This window comes from Pezoporus occidentalis, unplaced genomic scaffold (genome assembly GCF_034315485.1).
Source record: "Pezoporus occidentalis ecotype Australia unplaced genomic scaffold, CSIRO_AGI_Poc_V1 ctg57, whole genome shotgun sequence".
NCBI lineage: Eukaryota > Metazoa > Chordata > Aves > Psittaciformes > Psittacidae > Pezoporus > Pezoporus occidentalis.
In genome coordinates, this window is record NW_026915910.1 from 6,345,555 (window position 1) to 6,366,767 (window position 21,213).

Genomic DNA, 21,213 nt, shown 5'->3' on the forward strand with positions numbered 1-21,213 from the left:
ATGCAGTTCAGAGAATCTCTTTGCATGCAAAATAATGCCAACTGTATATATAAACCAACTCTAAAATGCACACATAGCTCAGCCCACCAATGTCATGCGCACATTTAGGCAAACCAAACTACCGCACAAAACTTCAGCACATGCACCTCCTTTTTGGACCTTGGTAGATGCTTCTGACTGATATAACCCCACTCTCCAAAAAAAAAAACCAGTTGTTTAGTTCTAATGTTAAATATACACCAAAACCCCATGTTCATTAACATAACACTTGAGTTAATTCATAGTATAAATGAATGTATGAAAGCTGATATTCTTTTAGCACTACTTAATAGTTATTCTCTGTAGATTTGATGTCCTAGGTGTGGAGGTTTTTTATATAAATTAAAAGAATTGATATATCTCTGCTGTGGAATCTGAATCTTGCATTGACAAGGCCACAAGGAAGATCAGACAGCAACTGCAATGCAGCAACACTATAGGCCACTAATCCCTCTACCTTTGGTTAAATAATAGCTTATGTGGCAGGGAAGAGACAGAATCCATCTTCAATGAAAAACAGAACCGTGTATAGAAAGGTTGATCTTCTCTCACACAAATTCTAGTGTCAAAACAAATAGTCTTACTAAGTCAGGGGCTGTCACATTTAACTGAAGACATTTATGGAATGGCTCGATAGAAGCATCTTATAAGCAGCAGGTGGGTGATTCTGAGTTATCAAGATCAAATATTGATCAGGACTTTCCCCCATTGTTCAAGAACTCTTGGGTCTGAGAGTTTGGATACACCGTTCAAAGTGAGGGGTCCAGATACACTTGAATACCTTTAAGATCACAGATTTTCTCCTCTGGCACACCCACATAAACTTGTAAAAGATTAAAAATATCTCTGCACAAGTAACTATTTTTCTTCCTGCACAGCTATAAAATGACTCACACACAGAAAAAAAAAATCTCGCAGAAGTTGGAATTTAAAGCAAATACGATGCAAGTTCAGTACTGGAATGAGGAGGTCCAATAGCAACACAAAGACAATGCACAGCACAAGAAGTGATTTTGTGATAACTGGTGACAGCTTTGACCTCTGCTTACATATGAGCCCTTCCATGCCCTTCCCAGTGTTACCTTTTGATATCTTTCCTTAGATCTCAAGGCAGCTTCCATCTGTTCAGGAGAAAATGTGTAGATGGCCGAGCGATACTGTGTGCCAACATCCCCACCTTGTCTCATTCCTGGGGAGAAAGAAAACACAGCACACCATAAGGATCACCCTCCCTACCTGACTAGGCTGCAGGCCTAAATTCAATAAACCTAAATTTAGGATATTCCATACACCTGATTAGCACAGTCTCTTATGTACATACTCAGTAGGTATTTTTAGGAAGTCCAAGTCTTTCCTTGGTTAAATAGTCCTGAAGAGATTCAACTCTGATATCTCCTTCTAAATGACATGCAAATGAAATGTGAGCATTTCACATTTTGGTAAATCATACAGTAGTCAAATACAGATGTAAAACCTTAAATAATCAAGCTAGAGTTACTGTAATCAAGGTACTCTTAAATTATTTATTTTGAACTATGAAACGTTTACAAAAAAAAAAGTTTATTTTACTAAGTGCTTAAAAACTTTCTTGTGCTGGGGGAGTACCTCTTAATGGGAGAAAGATTCAAAACACCCTTGGAGGTAATTAGCTATTCTTCTCTATTCACGAACCAAGACTGGTATGCATGTATTGTCAAGTTACCTCTGAAGTTATCCATTCCTAACAGCATCTCTTACGAAGCTCTCAAATCTGAGCTCCAAAGAGCACTCTGATAGAGAATTGTGCTAAGGAGAAAGGTTTAGATAAAGCCTCACTGAGTTAGTACTGTTACAGAGTGAGCAATGCCTAGGAACAGCAACCCTTTCACAATTTTTTTTTTGAGTTTGGGAAAAGTAGAAAGCACAGGTATATATGGATATATCTCTTTAATTCTATTTGCAACCTACACGTGGATAATACAGACAGCAAAAGTATCTAATACTGTTTATATGTGACATTTTGAAAACAAAACCCTAGTTAGACATATCCGTAACTCCTTCAAATTATACCATAAATGAGTAATTCTGGTAATTAGTCCCTTTAATACTGATGTATGCAAATCCCTTCAAAAGACTAGTTGCATGAAGTTGCTCATGTATGAATTTTCAAAATATGGGATGGCTACTACCTACAAAACTATAAAATAATGGGCCAAAGCAGAGAGAAGATTACTAACCCCTTAGGTGACGAGTTCAGGAATGGTTTGGCATTATGTTGTCCTAGGCAGCCACGCTGGCCAAAGGCACTGCTGTCTTTCATCACTATCCACTCTCCTTTCCCCAGGCAGCAACACTGCAAGCCAGCTCTGCTGTGGATCATTCCAGAAAGTCAAAAAACAGCCTTAAAGAGGAGCTTTAGCATTAAGAATGGTCTGGAGGTGCAGTTTTGCAATTGCTATTTCCCAGTTTCTGTCTTTCATACCTCGTTCCCAATTTTGCATTCAAAATGGCGTTTCTCTAATAAAAAGTATTCGGTTTGAGTTTGTCTGGTGTTGTATATGGACTTGGATGAGTTAAAAAGCTGGAGGGTCTGAAGCAGACTCAGACAAGCAGACTCTTCTCAAATGCCTGCAACCCAAGACAAATTGGAAATCATCGGGATTTGTATTTTGACTGCCACCAGAATACAGAAGCCCCTTTGAAGATTACCATCAACTCTCAGGACTGTAGAGATGAAATGGAAAAAAAACTGTACACCCTGATGCCCCCCTAGCAAAAGGCAGAGGATAGAGAAAGAGCCTGTGATACTGGGGGGAAAAGACGCTACCAACATAATACTACTCATTAAAACATGATAACTTTTATCCCTCTTGCACTTTCCAAGGAAACAGACAACTGGTTTAAAGGATAGTACAATAAATAAAATCTGGCTGAAACAGGTATGAATGAAAAGGTGCAGAAATATTTTGAAAGATGCATTTGGACAAAAATTCCATTCAGTGACCAACAGTATACATCAGAGATGTGATTCCAAAAAAAGTTACAGAGTTTTCTGATGATTTGGTTTACTTTTTAGCTGCTAAAGTGTTTCATTATTACACACAAGAACAACAACTACCTTCTTCATCAATACTTAATAGTGTAGTCTGCAAGGCAAAAAATACTTTGCTCATTTCTTTGCAAGTATTTTAGAGTAGTAGGGAGCTCTTGTAAAGCCAGTGTTACTGAATATTAAGGCACAAAATGAATACAGTAAAGGCCAGTAAAGCATTAGTTTTGCCAAGATATGTTAATGCTGATTGATGTTTGAGCTTAAGAATTAGTATTCAACAAATCTATTTACTGCTTAACAAACTACTTAACAACCAACTAAGGAGTTGATTACAAAAATCTCCATAAATGGAGGATCACTATGTAGTATACCAGCTTCAAGCAAGCATTTCAAGAGTATGAGTTTAGCATAAACTTCTGTGTAAGGTGCTCTGAGTGAGAAGATAAACAAGATTATTTAACATATGCACATGCCACCATTGCATAGCAATAGGGAAGTGGTCAGCTTAATTTACTGAAGCAAAGTTTAAGAGGAGAACTGATTCTGATTCACAAATACGGATATGACATAGAGAAAGACCCTGAGAAATAAGGCTCTTTAGTTTTGCCAATGTTGCCTAACTATGTAGGCCAGTTTGAAGTCAAAATATACAAAATCCAGATGGGAAATAAGGCAACATTCAAATAGCAAAGAGCATTTATCAGTGGAACAATGCACCTAAAGCCATATCCCTTTCCTGAGGGCTTCACATTAAGGATATACATTTTCCGTAAAGATATACCAAAGCTCAAAGAGCTGTACAAGGTCAGTGATAGAATTATGAAGTTAAGGAGGAGGTCGAACTGTGCAACAGTAACAGCCCCTCCTAGAACTCAAGTGTCGGCTTGCACTGTTAAATCATCCATTAGCTATGAAGAAGACTGAACAGGTATTATAATTATTAGCCCAAAGTGTAGCTTTAATGTGATCAATCATCTGAGCTAAAATGCCATTCATTTTTCCATGTTACTTAAATCAATTTGTACCTAAATCTCCCACAATCAGTAGCTAATACATTAGCTAAAGCACAAAGACTACGAGATAATAAAATAAATTCCATGCGTATAGACATAATCAATTACTAGTGTTGCTGTTGTTATTTGTAATATACCTCACACATGCAAACCTACTTCTCAAGGGTCCATCACTGATTTTTTAAAACCCTCTGGCAAGTCTTACTTGTTGAGATTCACTAACTCAATGAGTAGCAAACAAGGCAAGATACTCAATTTATTAAACAACTGTGGTAGGATGATTGAGCTTAACAATCCTGTCTTTGTCTGAAAAAATAAAGTCTACTAAATAAAAAATTATCTCTGCTTGGCTATCTAAAAAATCCACAATGTCATCTGCACTTAAATTTCCTTCCTTTTCTGAAATGACTTTCTTATTTTGTCTGTCACGGCATTCTGTCTCTCTCCATTAACATTAGTCATATACATTAGGTTTCAGATAAGAAAGAGAAAATATAAATAATAAATTTAATAAAGATGCTAAACATATGTGAAGATACTTGTCACTGCTAAATCAAAACACATTCTTACAGGTGATTAATACCATTGATTCTAGCTGCACTGGATGCTCATTAGACTATGAAAAAGTCTTCTGAGACATCTTCGGTTCCACTGAATCATGGAATGGTTTCCCAGTGCCAATCAGAATCTTTGTAACTACAGACTACCACGCAGAATTTAAAGGGCTACCCAACATCCCTGCTGTGATGCAAACACAGCCAAAGCCTGGGTGATTTACTTGATTTTTACTGGTGAAGAAGGTTTAGAGCAGAGACAAGTCCTTGAGCTTCACATCAGGTCCTCCAGGATTCCAACACTAGAACCCTCTTGGCCAGCTCAGGGTTTTCAAGGTCACCCCATATCATCTGGGTGTACTTTCCAAATGTCAGTGGTACAAGACAGTAACTGGCAAAAAGGCAAATATCCACCTCCCTGACCAGGTGATCAGAAGCACATCCAACAGTTGCAGGAACAAATATACCCTGGAGTCAAAAGGCTGGCACTTGCTGTTGATGCCTGAGACAAAGAAAAGTGGCTGCTATGCTGAGAATGGCCATAAAATCTTTTGTCAAAGAGATATTCAGATAGAGAAGCTGATTTTAGAAGTGACAGAAAAGCACAGAATTTGCAACCCTCTAGCAAAAGACAAAAATACCTGGTTTTGGATACAGCTGCACAGTGCCAGAGTATAAGCCCAAAGCCTGTGTGAGAACTGGACAGTCCTCGTAAGCTCTTGTCTCTGGAGAACCAGTGAGAATGAGGGCATCTGGAGCTCTAAATGTCTTTAGATTTTGGGCATGGATCATATTTACGAATTTCACTTTGGCTGACCAAAGCTGACCACTCTGGAGAACATAAAATTTTCTCACTGTGCCAGCAAACAGAACACCAATTAATCAAAAAATGCACTCAAGAGCTGAGCGCTTGCTCTGACTTACACGAAATAAAAATTCATGGCCACAGGAAGGTAGATGGAGAGAACAGGGAGCTGTGATGTTCTCCCAGATACTGCAAAAAGGAACAATTGCCAGGTTGAGATAGCCATGCAACCAAGCATACTGCCATTGGATTAACTGTTATTTGGCAAAATGTAGATAACAATCAAACAAATGGCTCTAAAAAGCCCTCTAACCTCTCTGACATCTTCTAATGCACCTGGGTGGGAATTACTTCATTTTGGTCTCCCACATATTTCCTTCATATTTCGTTGGCATCAAAGTAGTAAATACTGGCTCCCCCTTGATTTCAATGACTAGAATAGATTAAATCATCCTGGTTCTATTCAGCTGGTCAATACTTTTTCCTTCATAGTTTCTATACGTTGTCAAAACTACAGTGTATTATTGGCAGGGGCAAAGAGTTCCCCCTTTAAAGCAATTACACAGCTATTACACTACAATTTGGGTTTCTGTTGAGATGCATCTTAGGTGGGTCGCTGTCCTTCCTGTCTAACTCCAGAGTATCTTGAGGTCAATAAGAAATAGTAATATCCACAGCATTAATAAAACCATAGATTTTTCAGTACTATGCTGTTGGGTTTTTTTTTTCTCTAGAAATTGCAACCAACCAGATTTGTTTCAAAACAGTGATTGTTTAATGTATTACATACAGAAGGCTAAAGCAAAATATATTTATCGTAGTGGCTAAATCAAGGATTTCTTTTGAAGACTCAACCCTATAATGACTTGAAAGTAATACTTATACAACATTCCATATCTTCTTCCCATTTTAAAATAATGAAAAAATGTAATGGCATCATTTGTCAACCTTGCTATTCTCAGAGGATCTAAAACATAATGGAGATAAATGACGAAGGTCTGTTAGACTCTTCTGTGTCACCCAGTGAAATTTTAAAGGGCAGCTCAAAGCTCTTATTTTTATCATAATTTTTTCTGTGATTTATAGACTTTTCTGCAGCTGTCACTTATTTTCTTATTCCTGCAGAAACCTGATACACTGATTGGTCATTTTCTTTTCCCCAATCAATCCTTGCTGAGTTAAGACTAATAAAACTCCTTCTTTCAGCTCATCATATAATTATTTAGTAAAAATCAATTGCACCATGTCATCCTGGCTTGATGTCATCACTCACTGTCATGATTACATCTATACAGCTTAAAAGTTGCCAAGGGAAAGTAAAACTCTTTATAGCATATGATTAAAGGAGAAAAATGTTAATAGAAGAGAAGTTAGTTACAGTGCTGTGAATTGAGAGTTCTTGATGAGTTTCAAGGTGCCAGGCAGCAGGAAGGATAAATGAAAAATAAAAATGTATCTTCAGAAGGTTACAAGACATGAATGAGCTTGTACATATTAAAGAAAACTTTTGTACTGTCAATAGAAATAAAGGTTTACAAACCTTCCAATATACATGGGTTTCAGTGTCAAAGAGGAAACTATACTTCTGGTCTTCCCTATTTGGTCATCATAAAAAAAAAAGTACTACATTACCTAGTGAGGCGCTGGAACAAGATGCCCAGGAAGTTGTAAATGCTCCGTCCTTGGAAGTGTTCAAGGCCAGTTTGGATGGGGCTTCGAGCAACTTGGTCTAGTGGAAGGTGTCCCTACCTGTGGCAGGGGGTTGGAATTAGATGTGCTTTGAAGGTCCCTTCAAATTTAAACCCTTCTGTGATTCACCATCACCACATCATACTAAATTAGTATGGTCCACCCTAGCATCTGCTGGTAAAAGTCATGCAAGAACTAGAAGCTAACAAGAGAAATGCACTCTGGCGATTCTTCACCACCTTCTTTCAGCTGGAATAAATCTCTCCTGCCCCACTACATATGCCAAAAACATTTCCTGAGCTTTGCTCTCTACAATTTTGGCAGCCTGCTTGTATTCAATATGAAATAAAGGGGCAACTTTCAGAATGCATAACTCTGCAGTGGTAGGTTTTAAGTTCAATCCAGCAAAACGCCCACAACATTTTCTGCTTCCAAGTTTTGTCTTGTGCTTGTCCACATGCTAGTTTGTTGGTTTGGGTGTCTTCTTCCAGTAAAAAAGAAACACAAACACCACACATATTTCATATAGGTTAAAAACTACAGCTTTTGTGTTCGCTGTTCAGAGACATTCCTGTATAGTGTAGCAGGGACTGTCACTGAAGCGGTGGTGGTATACCAGCATAGGCTCCATCTCTGATCAATTATCTTTGCTTTTTATTAGCATTATTACTATTCAAGAGTTATAAAATGCATCACATTGCTTCTCAAGATAGTTCAAATATTTTCGAAAACTAGAGAGTCCGAATGAAGACTTGATTTAGAAGAAGAGTTCTTGGGATAAGAATGAAATCTTTTAACAATATTTATCAGTGCAGACGGAACTAAGCTTCCAGGTTTAGGAAACCAAAAGCTGACCAAACACAGGTGTTAACTGGGGTGAGTCAACTGTATTGACTACATTTTTACTGACAATCATGGTAGCTGAGACCCTCCATGACTACAGAAATGTCTAAATTTATGTGACTATCTCAGTCTTTACCCATCATTGTCAATGGTGGCTACAGCTATCTCAGTCAATGAGCCACCATTGACTCTTTTCTATATTGACTAGCTGTGTTGTGATGCTTACAAAAAGCTGGACAACTACTGATCATGTGTTAAAATATAATTAAGGAATACAGAAATCAGATCAGGTACTACATAGAGCTCAGCTATGGAATCACACAGATTTGCTGTTGTTTTCTTTATGTGTCTTCTAATTTCTCTTCTTTTATCTGTTGCTCACTAGTGTCTTGCCTAAATTTAGGCATGTGTTATCATTATGAATCTAAACCTACTATGAACCACCAGGTGTTACTGCAATAGTAATAAAAATAATTAGTGATAATAAAACTAATGGTGTTGTCATTAGCTTTTATCAGCAGATAAGCTCACAGGCCACTGCTCTCTCAAAACACAGACAAGTATGTTCTTATAAATATGCAAGAGAAAATAGCAGGCAGAGAAAACCAGTCATTCACTGAAAATATTGTTGTTTAGAAGAGATTCAGTTTTGACCTCTTGTACCTAATTATACATGAAAACAAAGATTAAAAGCCTACTAATAATCACCATAAACTATGATTAATGATGCCATGCTTCAGTGCCTCAGATTTTTAGACCAAAGTACAAGGAAATTCACTAGTGGGTTATTTAAAGAAGAAAAGAATGGTTCAAATTACTTTGCTTTGACTTTGTCTATTGCTTTCGTTGTATAAAAACTAGGAACAGTCCATCAAAAAATCCTGCAGAAAAAGACCTTCTAAGTCCTTAGTCCTATATAAGATTTCTAGTTCTACAAACATAATGAAAATCTAGATGTGGTTATTCACACTACATACCTATTGACTTCAGGGATATTTGAAAGCTACTGAAGACAGTCCTAAGCATTGAGAAGTCCAAATTTTCCTTCAGAAGTTACAAATCAACAAGCCTGAATTAAAATGAAGACTCCCTCCTTCATCCCTTTTCTTCCTTTGCTGTTACAAACGCATCTATGCTATAATTATGAAATAATCCAGAAATCATCCTGAGGAATGTTGTAATAGAATAAAAACATTTTCCAAAGTTGTTCTTATAGGTATTAGGAACAAAAGGAATCATAGAATCACAGAATGGTTTGGATTGGAGGGGAATTTAAAGCTTATCTAGTCCACCCTCCCTGCCAAGACCAGGGACAACTTCATCAGGCTGCTTAAAGCCTCATCAAGCTGACTTTTAATGCTTACAGTGACAGGGTATCTACCACCTCTTTGGGCAACCTGTACCAGTGCCTCACCACCATCATCATAAACAATTTCTTCCTTATATCTAGTCTAAATCTACCCTCCCTTCAGGTGAGTGGTGGGTTCATGTTGCCCACAGTACAAGAGTCACAGTGTCATCTAAAGTGGCAGAAACAATTGATGCCATGACTTTTTTCATCTTCAAGGGACCATTTTATTACTGACTGCAGCAATACTGAAAGATAAAATTAATTTTAGGTAGTTCTGGGGAACTGTTTAACACATCATTATAAAATAAATAGGCTAAAAGTAGTTTAAAGATAAGAAGAAATCAAGAGCCCAGAAGGACTTTTGCCCTTGAGCCAGAATTGATTCAGCACCACTCAGTTCATAATGCAAACTATTCAGCCATCTCAGCAACCATTGCACCCTCTAATAATCCCCTTCATTAAAAAAGATGCAGAGTCAAATCTCTGCTTCTCACTGTGATATGGAAAACCAACATCTCCTAAACTAGAAATACAGGTCAGAAAAAGTCTATTCTAATTTATATGGTTAAGAAGAGTTTAATAGAAGATTTCTAATAATAGAGAACTAATAAATTAGGTCATGACAGCTAAAATTCCTGTGGATGCAAAGCAGACTAACATTATGTATTTATTTTTAATGCATATTTCCTTCTAGAGAAAGGATAAAGAATAGGAACAACATAACATTAAGCATTTAACGTCATGAAAGAAATGAAGTTGCATTCTCAAAGTACAATACTGGTTAAGCATCATTGGCAAAGACCATCTTTGCCACTTTGCAAGAAATGTAAACTGCAGGTATTGATGAAGTGATGATGGGCAAGGGACCACTAAACTGGTTGTTGGTGGGATGGGTAGACATCAGTCAGCTATATCCCACCATTGACATTTCACTGGAAATAACAGGAATCAGAATCTGAAGGCAACAGAAGACACTGTCTCCTATCAAGCAACTCGGATCATAGTTCTATTGTTGAGTATTCAGTCCTGCATGAATACATTTATCTTTATTGTGTCTCAGCATATCGATTTCCATGGCTTTTTTAATTTATCAACACAGAGCTGTGTTTTATTCGTTTCCTCCAAGAGCCTCCTAGCAATATCTTTACCACAGATTTAATTAGCATCCTCTCCACTATATCCTCCAAGTCATTAATGAAAATATTGAAGAGTATTGGACCAAGAATGGCTCCCTAAGGGGTTGGTAATTCTATTTTGAATATATTTAATATGTCTGGGGACAATAGATTTTGTATTTCTACTGTGTTTTGTTACACCTTGTAATAATGCTGAAACCATCAGGACTCTTAATAACATTTGAAATACAAGACAAAGGTGCTCTGTGCTTTAATCTGAGACATGCAAATTTCATTCAAATTATAAAGGGAAGAGAGTTACAGAAATGTAAAGAAAAAAATCAAAAAATGGTTCTATCTTACATGAAGAGATTACTTTTTTCCCTTTAAACTTTAAATGAAGTTACAAGCCTGTACAGAATACATAATGCTGGTTTAGAGTCGCCTTACTGTTTTTTATGTGTACAGCTGTTCTTCCACTGGTATAAGTAGACACATCTGCTCATTAGCAATACAATGTCATTTCTAGTGTCTGATTTTAATTATTTGCAGATGATAGATTCCATATGCAATGCCTAAAAAAAGTACAGTCCTTCAAAACTGTTGAGAAATAAATATACCCTCTGTAACTAAAATGGGTCAGCACAATGAAAAAAAAGATATTAATCCAGAGAATTCATGTATCAGCACTAAGGCTAAATGTCAAACTGTTTGGAAGGTCACAGGGAGGAGAAATGGCTCATACATCTCTTCTTTACCATGGATACACAAGACATATGGACTAAGAGATGTTCTGAATAAATCTGGCAGGTGATGAGTTTGTTGTAGTACAGATGGTCCTCAACTGCTGGAAAAATATCAGTTCTGCTTACATTTCCTGTACAAACACAGGCAAGTTAAGGACTTCTTCATGACAGAAGGGAGGAACGAGATTACTTACCAGCAACTTAGGTTCTTTGTAAATTTGCACTCCAAGAATCAATAAGGCTAGAAGAAAATTTCCAGAAGTTCCTGGAGAGCAGTGGCCATGGGTGCCTTCACCCTTCACTCCACTGTCAGAAGACAGCCAGAACTGTGGAGGCCTGGCTTCCTCTCAGTTCCTCCAAATTAAGTAAAAAATCCAAACAGAAAGCCAGAAGCAGCAATGAAAAAGGATGGGATTTGTGTACATCAGGGCCCCACTCCAGAGAATGGTAGTTGTACCTAAGTTACTTCTTGTGGGCTGGGAAGGATTAGGTACTCTTGACAAATATGGGGAGCAGAACTATCAAAGCAAGAACTCGTTTTGGATTGTGTTCAAGAGAGAAAAGATCTAAAGGAGGCAAGTAGAATTTTCATTTGCCCCAAACATGTTTTAAGGAGAAATAAATAGGTTTTGGTTTGTCTTCTGCTTTCCTCCTGTAAAGTCATTGAAAGCAACAAGGAACCCTTTGGACTGGACTGAAATCTCTGACACAAGTAGGACATCAATCACACACAGGGTCAGGGGAATTACGAACAGTAATACGCTGTCACATTTGCACAATGACAAACTCCTCTGATATCAGATAGATTTTTCCAAAGAGTTGGAGAAATAGTTTCTGACACCCCACAAAGAGTGGCCAGACTTTCTGATGAGATAAAATATGCCATCTTCCTCCCTAACCATAAGCACAGTTGGGTTTTGCAGTTGGCTCACACACCATAGGATAGTGCTAATGCCAGAAGGGTAGTCCCACCAGCAGTCATGCTCCTGGCAGTTGAAGTCCTGGCTGAAAATTATGTTTCACTTCAATTCATGCCGGGTTAATTTTCAGCTTGATCAGAGAACTTTGTGACTGACAATGTCAACACAAAGAAAGAGGTTGTATCCTGCTGACAGGTCAGGGAGAGAGTGCCCTTTTCCCTGTCAAAGATTAGCTTATAGCAATCATGGAACTGCTGGTTGAGGCACAATACAAACAAACCGGAGGTCTGAAAATCCACATCCCTCTAGACAGACAGCATGGAGGTGCCAGCAGAACCACTGTTGGAGTGCAATTTTAAGGTATATAAATTAAAAATCTGGAAGGGGCTGAGGATGGCCTCTTTAGTGCAAAAAACAAGGTAATACATAATCCCCAAACCTTTATAAACTTTAGAAAAATAAGATTATGTACAAAGTGAACAGCCATATGATTCTTTTCCAGTATTTTCAGCATTTTCGGTATTTTCACATTTATTCTCTTTTCTGTATCAATGTCAAAGAAGCAAACACTTGAAGCACTTATAGAGCTATACATACCAGTCCTCATATAGACAAGATCATTCCCACAAGAGAAAGAATGCTCACCTGTGCATTATAGGCTGAACAGGGATGACAACCATATGTCACTTGACAGAAGTTGGGGGGTTTGTTTGTTGCTTTTTCCATATCCCAAATGTAATGAATTATAAAATAAAGCCTAAATTAATAGTCAAGGAGGACTTTATCAGGGCCTTACACTTATGAGATGCTCATCTGGGAGAATCTCTTAGGTTGTTTGACTTGATTAAAGGTTCTTGCTTTTCAACAGACTTCTGTATAATACTCAGACTCAAGAGCTTCATGAAACAAGAATCAGGCTGTCACCAAGAGAAAATTCGAATCCCAGTGAGATGACAGTCTCATCTTAGAGGCAGGAGGCCAACTGTTCAGAAAGCAGGAACTTTTGAATATTAGTATATAGGACTTCCAGTTTGTACACTTAAGCAACTCTGTACCATCTAGATTGATATTTGAAAGGTCTTTAACTGCAACAGAATGTACATATTTGATGTTTAACAACATCAGAACAATTAGACAAGTACATAATTGCTGTTGGGGGTAGTCAGGCTTAAATGACATTAACTCAGCTTCTAGAGAAAAGGTAAGATAATGCCACAGACAAAGCTTTTAGACTTTTGAGTGAGCACTATACTCAGGAAGTCCAACATTTTCTGCCTATGCTGGATTTATCCAAAGAGTGTGCCAAAAGTTTATCTGCTTAGTAAAAAAACTTCTCTTTGACAGATCTGCATTACTGTAAGGCTGGCTAAATAAGATTTACTTTGTGCACATCACTGAACCTCAGGAAAGGAGAAAAATATCGTAAGTGAGAGAAATAACTCTCACTTTTTGTATCTATACATGAAACCACATTACCCGTAGCAAGTTAAAGGCAGGGAGTAGACACAAACCAAGGCAAAGAAACAATTCCACCTTAAATATCTTCTGCTGCTCAAACCTGAAAGGGTATATAAGCATAACATTCCCATCTTACAAAATAAAGAACTTGAAATCGGGACCGTGCGGTTTAGGTTTTCCTCAATCAAGAAAGGTGGTACAGCTTTGCAAAAATGAGCTTTGCGAGGTTCTCAAACAGATATTAGTATTAAAGAACCATAAGAATACTTTGGTAAAGCAACCTGTCCAAGTTTTGGATATGCAAAGTCTTCAGAGAAGAGTGCCATCTGCTCTGTGGATAGTGATGTACTCACATTTTGAAAATTATTACAGAAGAACCATTTGGAAATTCAAGCTTAGATAAAGGCTTATGTATGTTCACACCAAGCACTACAGTGCCACACAGATGCCTGAGACAGTTGTGAATGACTTGGGTATCTACACAGCTCAGTGTCATACAGAGATATCAGCTCACATCCCAGAAGGAATACCGCCACATTAGTGTGGCTCTGTGCCCGGGCTAATTAGGTGATGTTTCCCCAGTTGCCAGAAATCAAAGAGTGAATCATACATCTGCCAGCATCCAACCTTCTTCTGAAAGCACAGACTGGAACTATTTTGAACCTCAGTTACATGAGAATTCAAGGGGAATATGAAGACATAATGTCATCATTTTACTTTGTTTTAAAGCCAGAAGGAACGATAACTTCATCTGATCTGACCTGTTATCACAACTGCTACACTTCATCCACATTGGGTCCAGCATATGAATTTCAGTCAGCCTTTAGCACTGAAGTCCTTTAGAGACTGACCCTATTTCATGTGTGCCACAGGCAAAGTCCAACCATACGCTCTCAAATCCAAAATTACAGACACGGCAGATAACTCATTAGGTGGTAGTGGCCCAGATTATTTCAACAGAAATCCATTCCTCATACTGCTTTGGAAGGCAAAGAATCCTATAGTCCTGCTTATTAGTTCCCAGCTCTAGCACTCAGGATCTGCTGAACATGAGAACAAGACACATGAACCAATTATCCCAAAATAGGCTTCTCTGCTATATCAAAACAACCAGCCCATTGCAAAGAAGCCAGCCTCTTCTGATGGACAGTCTCTGACAATCAAAAAAAAAAAACTGATTAAAAAAAGACCTAAACACAACTCCTGTTAGGATAAGGAGAAAATCTCCTTCCTGACCCTGACAAGTAAGCCACAAAGGCCCTGAAGCATGATTTGAAGATGGTCATTGTCTTAATTCAGAGCTGCAAGTATTTCAAGAATGGTGTAACTTACTCTGAACACAACCATAAAGGAAGAAGTTGAAAAGGGAGATTCATAAATCAACAATACAGGCCACCACACAACACATGGATACATAATTTCTTCTCATGATTCAAAAGGATAGTGCTGGAAAAAGACACCAATGTTTAATTACACTAAAAGCTGTAAAACTATTTTAATCTAAGGTGGAACTTCTCAAACTTCACCTTTCAGCAATGGGATTTTTTTATGGCTTTATTAGCCATTGGGTTGTCAACCTCACTACAAGGTATCTGCTCCTCTCATATGCACCTGTAAAGATTACTTGATCAATTTTTTTTTCTCTTCAACTAGTTGAACGTGTTTATTCAGAGCATCAGGCCAGTTTTCTAGGCTCTATGTCCTTTTTGTGTCCCTTCCTTGAATCCCCAGCGATATTTCAGTGTAATTACTGGTATGTCAACACAGAAACTGCACAAAATGTTCTGATTTTACTGACTCTGCATACAGAAAATAGCTTCAAACACCTGAGTAAGGCTTCCCTTTTCATACAGGCAGGAGTCACAACAGCCAGTTTTGCCTTTGCGTTGTGCTCTGGGCTCACTGGAAGACACTTATCCACAATAACCCCTTTCTCAGAGTTACTGTTTCCAAGGATGTTATCGCATTTTGAAGGTATTATTTGCGTTGTTTTTTTTTTTTTGTTTCCAGATGTAGTAACAAGTGTCATAATTATGATAGCTGTTAAAATATTGAAATGAGTTACTGTGTGCAGTGTTTCTGGGAAATGGTAGAAAGAATGATGTTTACTGAAACTATACAAACATGTAAAATGTTTTCTCAACACAGTTTCCCATTTCTGTTTGCACAGATGTGTGTAATGTCATCATGAAGCCTCTTCCAAGAAAGATAAATTAAATAAAAGGTTTGAATAAGGCAAATAACTAGAATGCTCTGGTGGTGCCTCTACACACCATCTCTTACCTCATTTTGTTCCCTTTTTCTAATCATAAATGATATTCACTGCCATTGAAAAATATAAAAAACAATTTTTTTTATGAAGGATTAAAGGTCCTCTGCACAAATAAAAAGGCCAGCTCTGAAGCTGCAAAGAAATATGCTTTAATTTAAAAGAGACAAAAGAGAGCATTACAGAAGAAATTGTCATAATCAAAGTTGAAAAAAAAATCTATTGTCTACTGTGCCTCTCTGTGGGAATTTTCCCAGCACAGACAGCTGTAAAGGAGGAGGGGTATTGTGCATTTCTGTACTCTCATTCTCTCTCTCCCTCTCTTTCTCTGTCAATAAATGTCTGCAATCATATTCCTGAGCTCCAGTGTGATTTCAAGGTTCATCTCTTCCATGCAGCTCAAACACTAATTATCCCAGCTGTAATTAGTAAGATAATTAAATACTGGCTCACTCATCACTCTACCTTGTGTCGGGTCATGACTCTCCCAGAAGACCTTGAGCAATTCCTCAAAGCTGATGTTTTCTGGCTGATACACTACTCGTACAATCTCTGTGTGGCCGGTTTTACCTTTAAAGACAAAGTAAAATCAGATGTTACTAGTGAGAATTAGCTAGTGCGTATCAGTTTTTTTATATCTGAGATTCAAAGCACAATCCTTTGTTTTTCTTTTTTTTCTAAAGGTGTTTTGATTTACCATCATTCACACTTAAGCCTTTTTATACAATATTTTATATACTTGCCAGCTTTAAGATCTTTGCTAGTTTGGACAAGGCCAGCATGACATAAACCATTCAGAGAGGAAATAAGATATTAGAGCAATGTCATTACAGTAGTTTGTCAGCTTATAGAAAGAAGAAGAAAAAACAAAACCAAAAGTAGTTTTTAAATATTTGTAACTGACAACTAGCAAAATAATTTAAAATATTCTAATTACAACATTGAAATATGAAAACTTGTATGGCTAAGCTGTCCTGACAGTATAAAACCAGGATTCATTTCCATCAGGTAAGATATGGATAAAATAATTTATTATAAAAGCAAATTTCAAGGGTGTGTTTACACAAGATCACACAAACAGTTTCAAACTATTTCACATCATCAAAACCACTGATGTCAGTGGGGTTCAAAAAGAGTCAAAGAGAGCCTGACTGAACTTTATGGCAGCACATGAAGTTTGTGGAATATTGACAGGTGTTGCAGCACGTTAAAACATATTATTCCAGTTTTCTAGTTACATCATGGGTATGGCTTTGTCATTCCTTATGTGCCTAGTCACTCACAATATTGTTGAAAGATCCAGCTTCATAAAATACGAAGGATCTGGCCAAATAATTCACTTCAGTTGTAACTAATAGATCGAGTGCTCAGACATCTCAGGGTGAAAGTCCATCACACTGCATGCTACACAAGGATTTTATACTTAAAGTTTTATACATAGTTATGTGTCTTTTGCAATTTATAAATGTAGGCATATTTGTTGTCATAATATATGCATGAAACTTACCCCATTCTTCAGTTACATCAAACTAAGTAACTAAAAAAGTAAACTGGACAGGCAGACCTGGCTTTTGGTAGGGACGCAATAAGCTTCTTGATCACACCAGGCCAGTATTTTATCTCATTTATGCCAGCATAAACTTCAGATTTACCCAACTGACTTCAATAGAACTGTTTAATTTCATGCAGTGCAAGAACCAGATGAATCCAGCCCACTGATGGGTTCTGAATTAGCTGTCACCAAGCAAGAAAAATCTATGACCAACTGAGAAGTGTTCAGTAGAAAAAGCAATTCAGTACTGAGACAAATTTTAATTAAAAAAAAAAGTACAAAGAAATAAAAAAGATGCTAAGGTATATTATAGAAACTTAACAGGGAAAACTATGACAGCGTTAGTTAATGGGGCACCTGAAATGAAGAAAACCTAAATGAAGCACAGAGGGGTGGGCTAGTTATTAAAAGGGATTTGAAAGACTGGGATTAAACTTTCTAATGCAGAGGAGTAAAAGGGGACACATCTGGGATACCTGTAATAAAATTTTGACAAAATCAAATTGGTTCATATCTAGTGTTCTTCACAATACAGCAAAGATACGCTGTCTGAGATTAAAAGACAGAAAATACACGGGTTTCCTGTAACCTGTAGCTAAAGCCATGTCATCCTGTCCACCAGGGAACTGCACAGGCAAATGATGGCCCAATTCCTCTTTTACATGCACCATGCCTACTGAAGTCCATGGAAGCAACTCATTATCTGCAGTCAAATTTGGATGGTAGGTTGGCAGAAAGGGATCATACATTTAGCAGAATGTGAGTACAAGTCAGAGATAATTGGCTTAATGAAACAACGAAATGATCTTTCTATATTAGGGCATGCACTGACAGCCAACTGAGGTCAGGGATGGAATCTATTCCAGATTTCAAAGCTTAATATTGACTATCAGTGAAAATAACATTTTCTAGCCTTAGCTTAAGTTCAAGTAGGGACTGCTGCTGTTGCTTGAGCTAAAGGAGAGCAACTGGACAGAAGTTTGTCCCACTCCTGCAAGCCTACACTGTGTAACTGAAAAGAGATTAAGGAGTGGCTTCTGACTTTAATTCCCTTTTCTGTTCTCTGTTGTTGGGCTGGGGTGTTTTTTGTAAGCCAATGCAATGCTTATGAAAGGTTCTTATCACTCAGGAGCAAATTGCTTGTCTAAGATGACTAGCTTTAGATCACAAGGGAGTTTCTTAAAGAACTTCAAAACAACAGAGGCATTACCTTTCCTCTCAATTGAAGCAGCAATTACATATTGTCAACACTGTCTGCTCTAATTCATAAGTTCAAAGAATCAGCTTTCTTCTTTTCCACTGAATAAGGAAATAATGGTGCTACTTTAAGAACTATAGCCTGACCTTGAGAAAAAATCCTCAGATATGTGGCTAACAGACTGTTAGAACCTAGAGCATATTTAAAATCAATATTCATCCTCAGCGAAAGGAGGTAATGCTACTGGTCCCATCAGATTCACCACTCATTTTCCCAAAGCCTTTCCATAATCTAGTGGATTGTCTTTCAGAATATGGTGTGGCCATTTCTACTAAGAACAATCTTAGTCATTTGTGGTGAGCACACCTACTTGCTAACAATTTCAGGGAAACTATTCCAATTAGCTAGGTACACATGAGCAAACAGACAGATAAAAGGCTCTATGAGGAACAGAGTAACCACACTTCCTAGAAGCAGCACAGTGAAAAAATGGCAACAGGAAAAGAAAAAGAACAAACTCTCTATAGATTCAACATGTCCCACAAGAAGGAATCAAAAGATATTAGAAGGTTACCTTAAGTAGCATGTGGAAATGAATAGCTCATTAGTGCTGAATATGAGTCAGCTGCAGCTAAAGTGGCAAAAGGGAACTCAAATTGGGTTCTCCCTGTTGATTTTTAAATTAGATGTAAGGAATAAGTTCTTCCTTGTGAGGGTGGTGAGGCACTGACACTGACACTGGCACTGGCACTGGCACTGGCACTGGCACTGGCACTGGTTGCCCAGAGAAGCTTTGGATGCCCCATCCCTGGCAGTGTTCAAGGCCAGGTTGGATGGGGCTTGGAGCAACCTGGTCTGGTGGAAGGTGTCCCTGCCTGTGGCAGGGGGCTGGAACTGGATGAGCTTTAAGGTCTATTCTGTGATTTTATGGTTTTCTTATTTCACTTTTTTTGTTAGGCTTAAGTTTGACTATAAAAACAGAATAAGTACCTTTCAGTTTGGATTTCATATATTTGTTACACTACAGTGCTGACAGAAAAGTGCTGAAAGTTAACCATTCCTCTGCATTGTAAAAAAACAAATAAAAATCACTGAAATATTTCTAATCAAATCTTTTTTGTAGGATTTCTTAAAATGGAGAGGCAGTAATCAAAGATAAATAACAAACCCCCTTGCTCTAAAAAGCTGCATGTCTTTTAGGAAGAAATTTAACAGGCTAACACTCAACAGCTGAAACGATTTTAAATGATCAGTGATAGATGCTATTCTTTCAGTGACACTGAGCTCTTCACCTTAGTGCCTCCTTCAAAATTTCTCATGAAAGGTCCATTTATATTAAGTCAGTCATGGTGTCCTCAGTTCTCCTATTGCTTTTAATGAGCTGATTTTTAACATTCCACAGTGAAAGCATGCTCCCAAAAGTTCCAAAAGTTTTAACAAGTATGAACATTTCTTGAAGTCTTCTCCCAAAAAAAACCTTAATGTTTGAACCAGGTTTTTTTAATAATTTATTTAATCACTAAAAATAATTTCATTTGCTGTTAGCTGTGCAAATAGAAATCCTTTATTTATAGGTGCCATTATTGGATTTCCAGTTATGGTGCTCAGTTCTCCTTCAGCTTTAGAAAGAGCTTAGCCATTGAAGAACCTTGCTGCAGATGATAAGACTTTATTACACCATGGCAGAGAGGGCTGTGTGCCAACAGCAGATTGTCTGTTTATCCTGTATCCATTTCCCACTTAGAACAGTCTCAGAGGATTAGCTACAGTGAGCTCTTTCAGTGGGGATTCAAACTCTGGCAAAAATGTTCCTGTAAAAAGTAACAGAAAAAGACATCTGAGTGACACCTCAGTGCTCTTTTTCAATTTTTTTCTTCCTAATATCGTTTAGATTTTCACCTTCTTAATCATCTCCCAGGTGAGCGCCCAAACCAAGGGATTATCGAAGCGAATTCATTCTTAACTTGCTTTATTCAGTAAGCATTTAATTATTTCGGCAAAGTGGAACAACTTCAAAGGGCTGGCGTGAGAGTACCTCACCTGTGAACGAACACCCAGCAGCTACAGTGCTGCTACATGCCATGTGGTCTTCATCTCCAGCTGGCCCAGCCCTGGGTGAATTGAGTTATAAAGTTCAAGCAGCGACCTTGCCAAAACTATTCCCTCCTGCCCCACTTCTTCAATAAAAAAGGACTTGCTTCTCTTTCCCCACTGAAATAAAGGTCCTAAATTCAGTAAAAGTCTAAAGATAATGTAAACAAATAGGTGGTAGATCTTCAGCTGATGCTCATTTCAGAGCTTATTGACTTTGGAGCTACAACAATCTGTGCTAGCTGAAGCGTAGGCACTAGTGAACATGCAAAGCATTACACGAAAAAGTAGTAGGCCTTTTGAGCATCCATTTCTCCAAACTAGCCTGGGAAGCCTTTTATGTTGTAGTTATCCCTAATAAAATTTCCAGCTTCTTCCTAAAATAGCAATGTGTGAAATAAAGGAGTTCAACACTAACACACTGAGAGCTCACACTTTGGGGACCTCCTCAACTCTTACTTTTTTCCGTGAAAGTAATGGGGATGAAAAGTGGAAATAATCACAGAGCAATAGATTTTTAAGATGGGTCCATTATGATA

General features: G+C 37.7%; 1 protein-coding gene across 5 annotated transcripts in view; it reads right to left on the reverse strand.

The window, feature by feature from the left end:
• Positions 1-21,213, reverse strand: part of MSRA (methionine sulfoxide reductase A) — a 278,630-nt gene that overhangs the window by 93,746 nt on the left and 163,671 nt on the right. For 4 of the 5 annotated variants that reach the window (XM_062638575.1, XM_062638574.1, XM_062638578.1 and 1 more), the window contains 2 exons: positions 16,299-16,403; positions 1,122-1,228 (listed from right to left, as the gene is read on the reverse strand). In XM_062638575.1, the coding sequence (XP_062494559.1) occupies positions 1,122-1,228; positions 16,299-16,403 (212 nt within the window). The remainder of the gene's footprint in view (positions 1-1,121; positions 1,229-16,298; positions 16,404-21,213) is intronic. The other variant, XM_062638576.1, reaches the window with a different exon arrangement.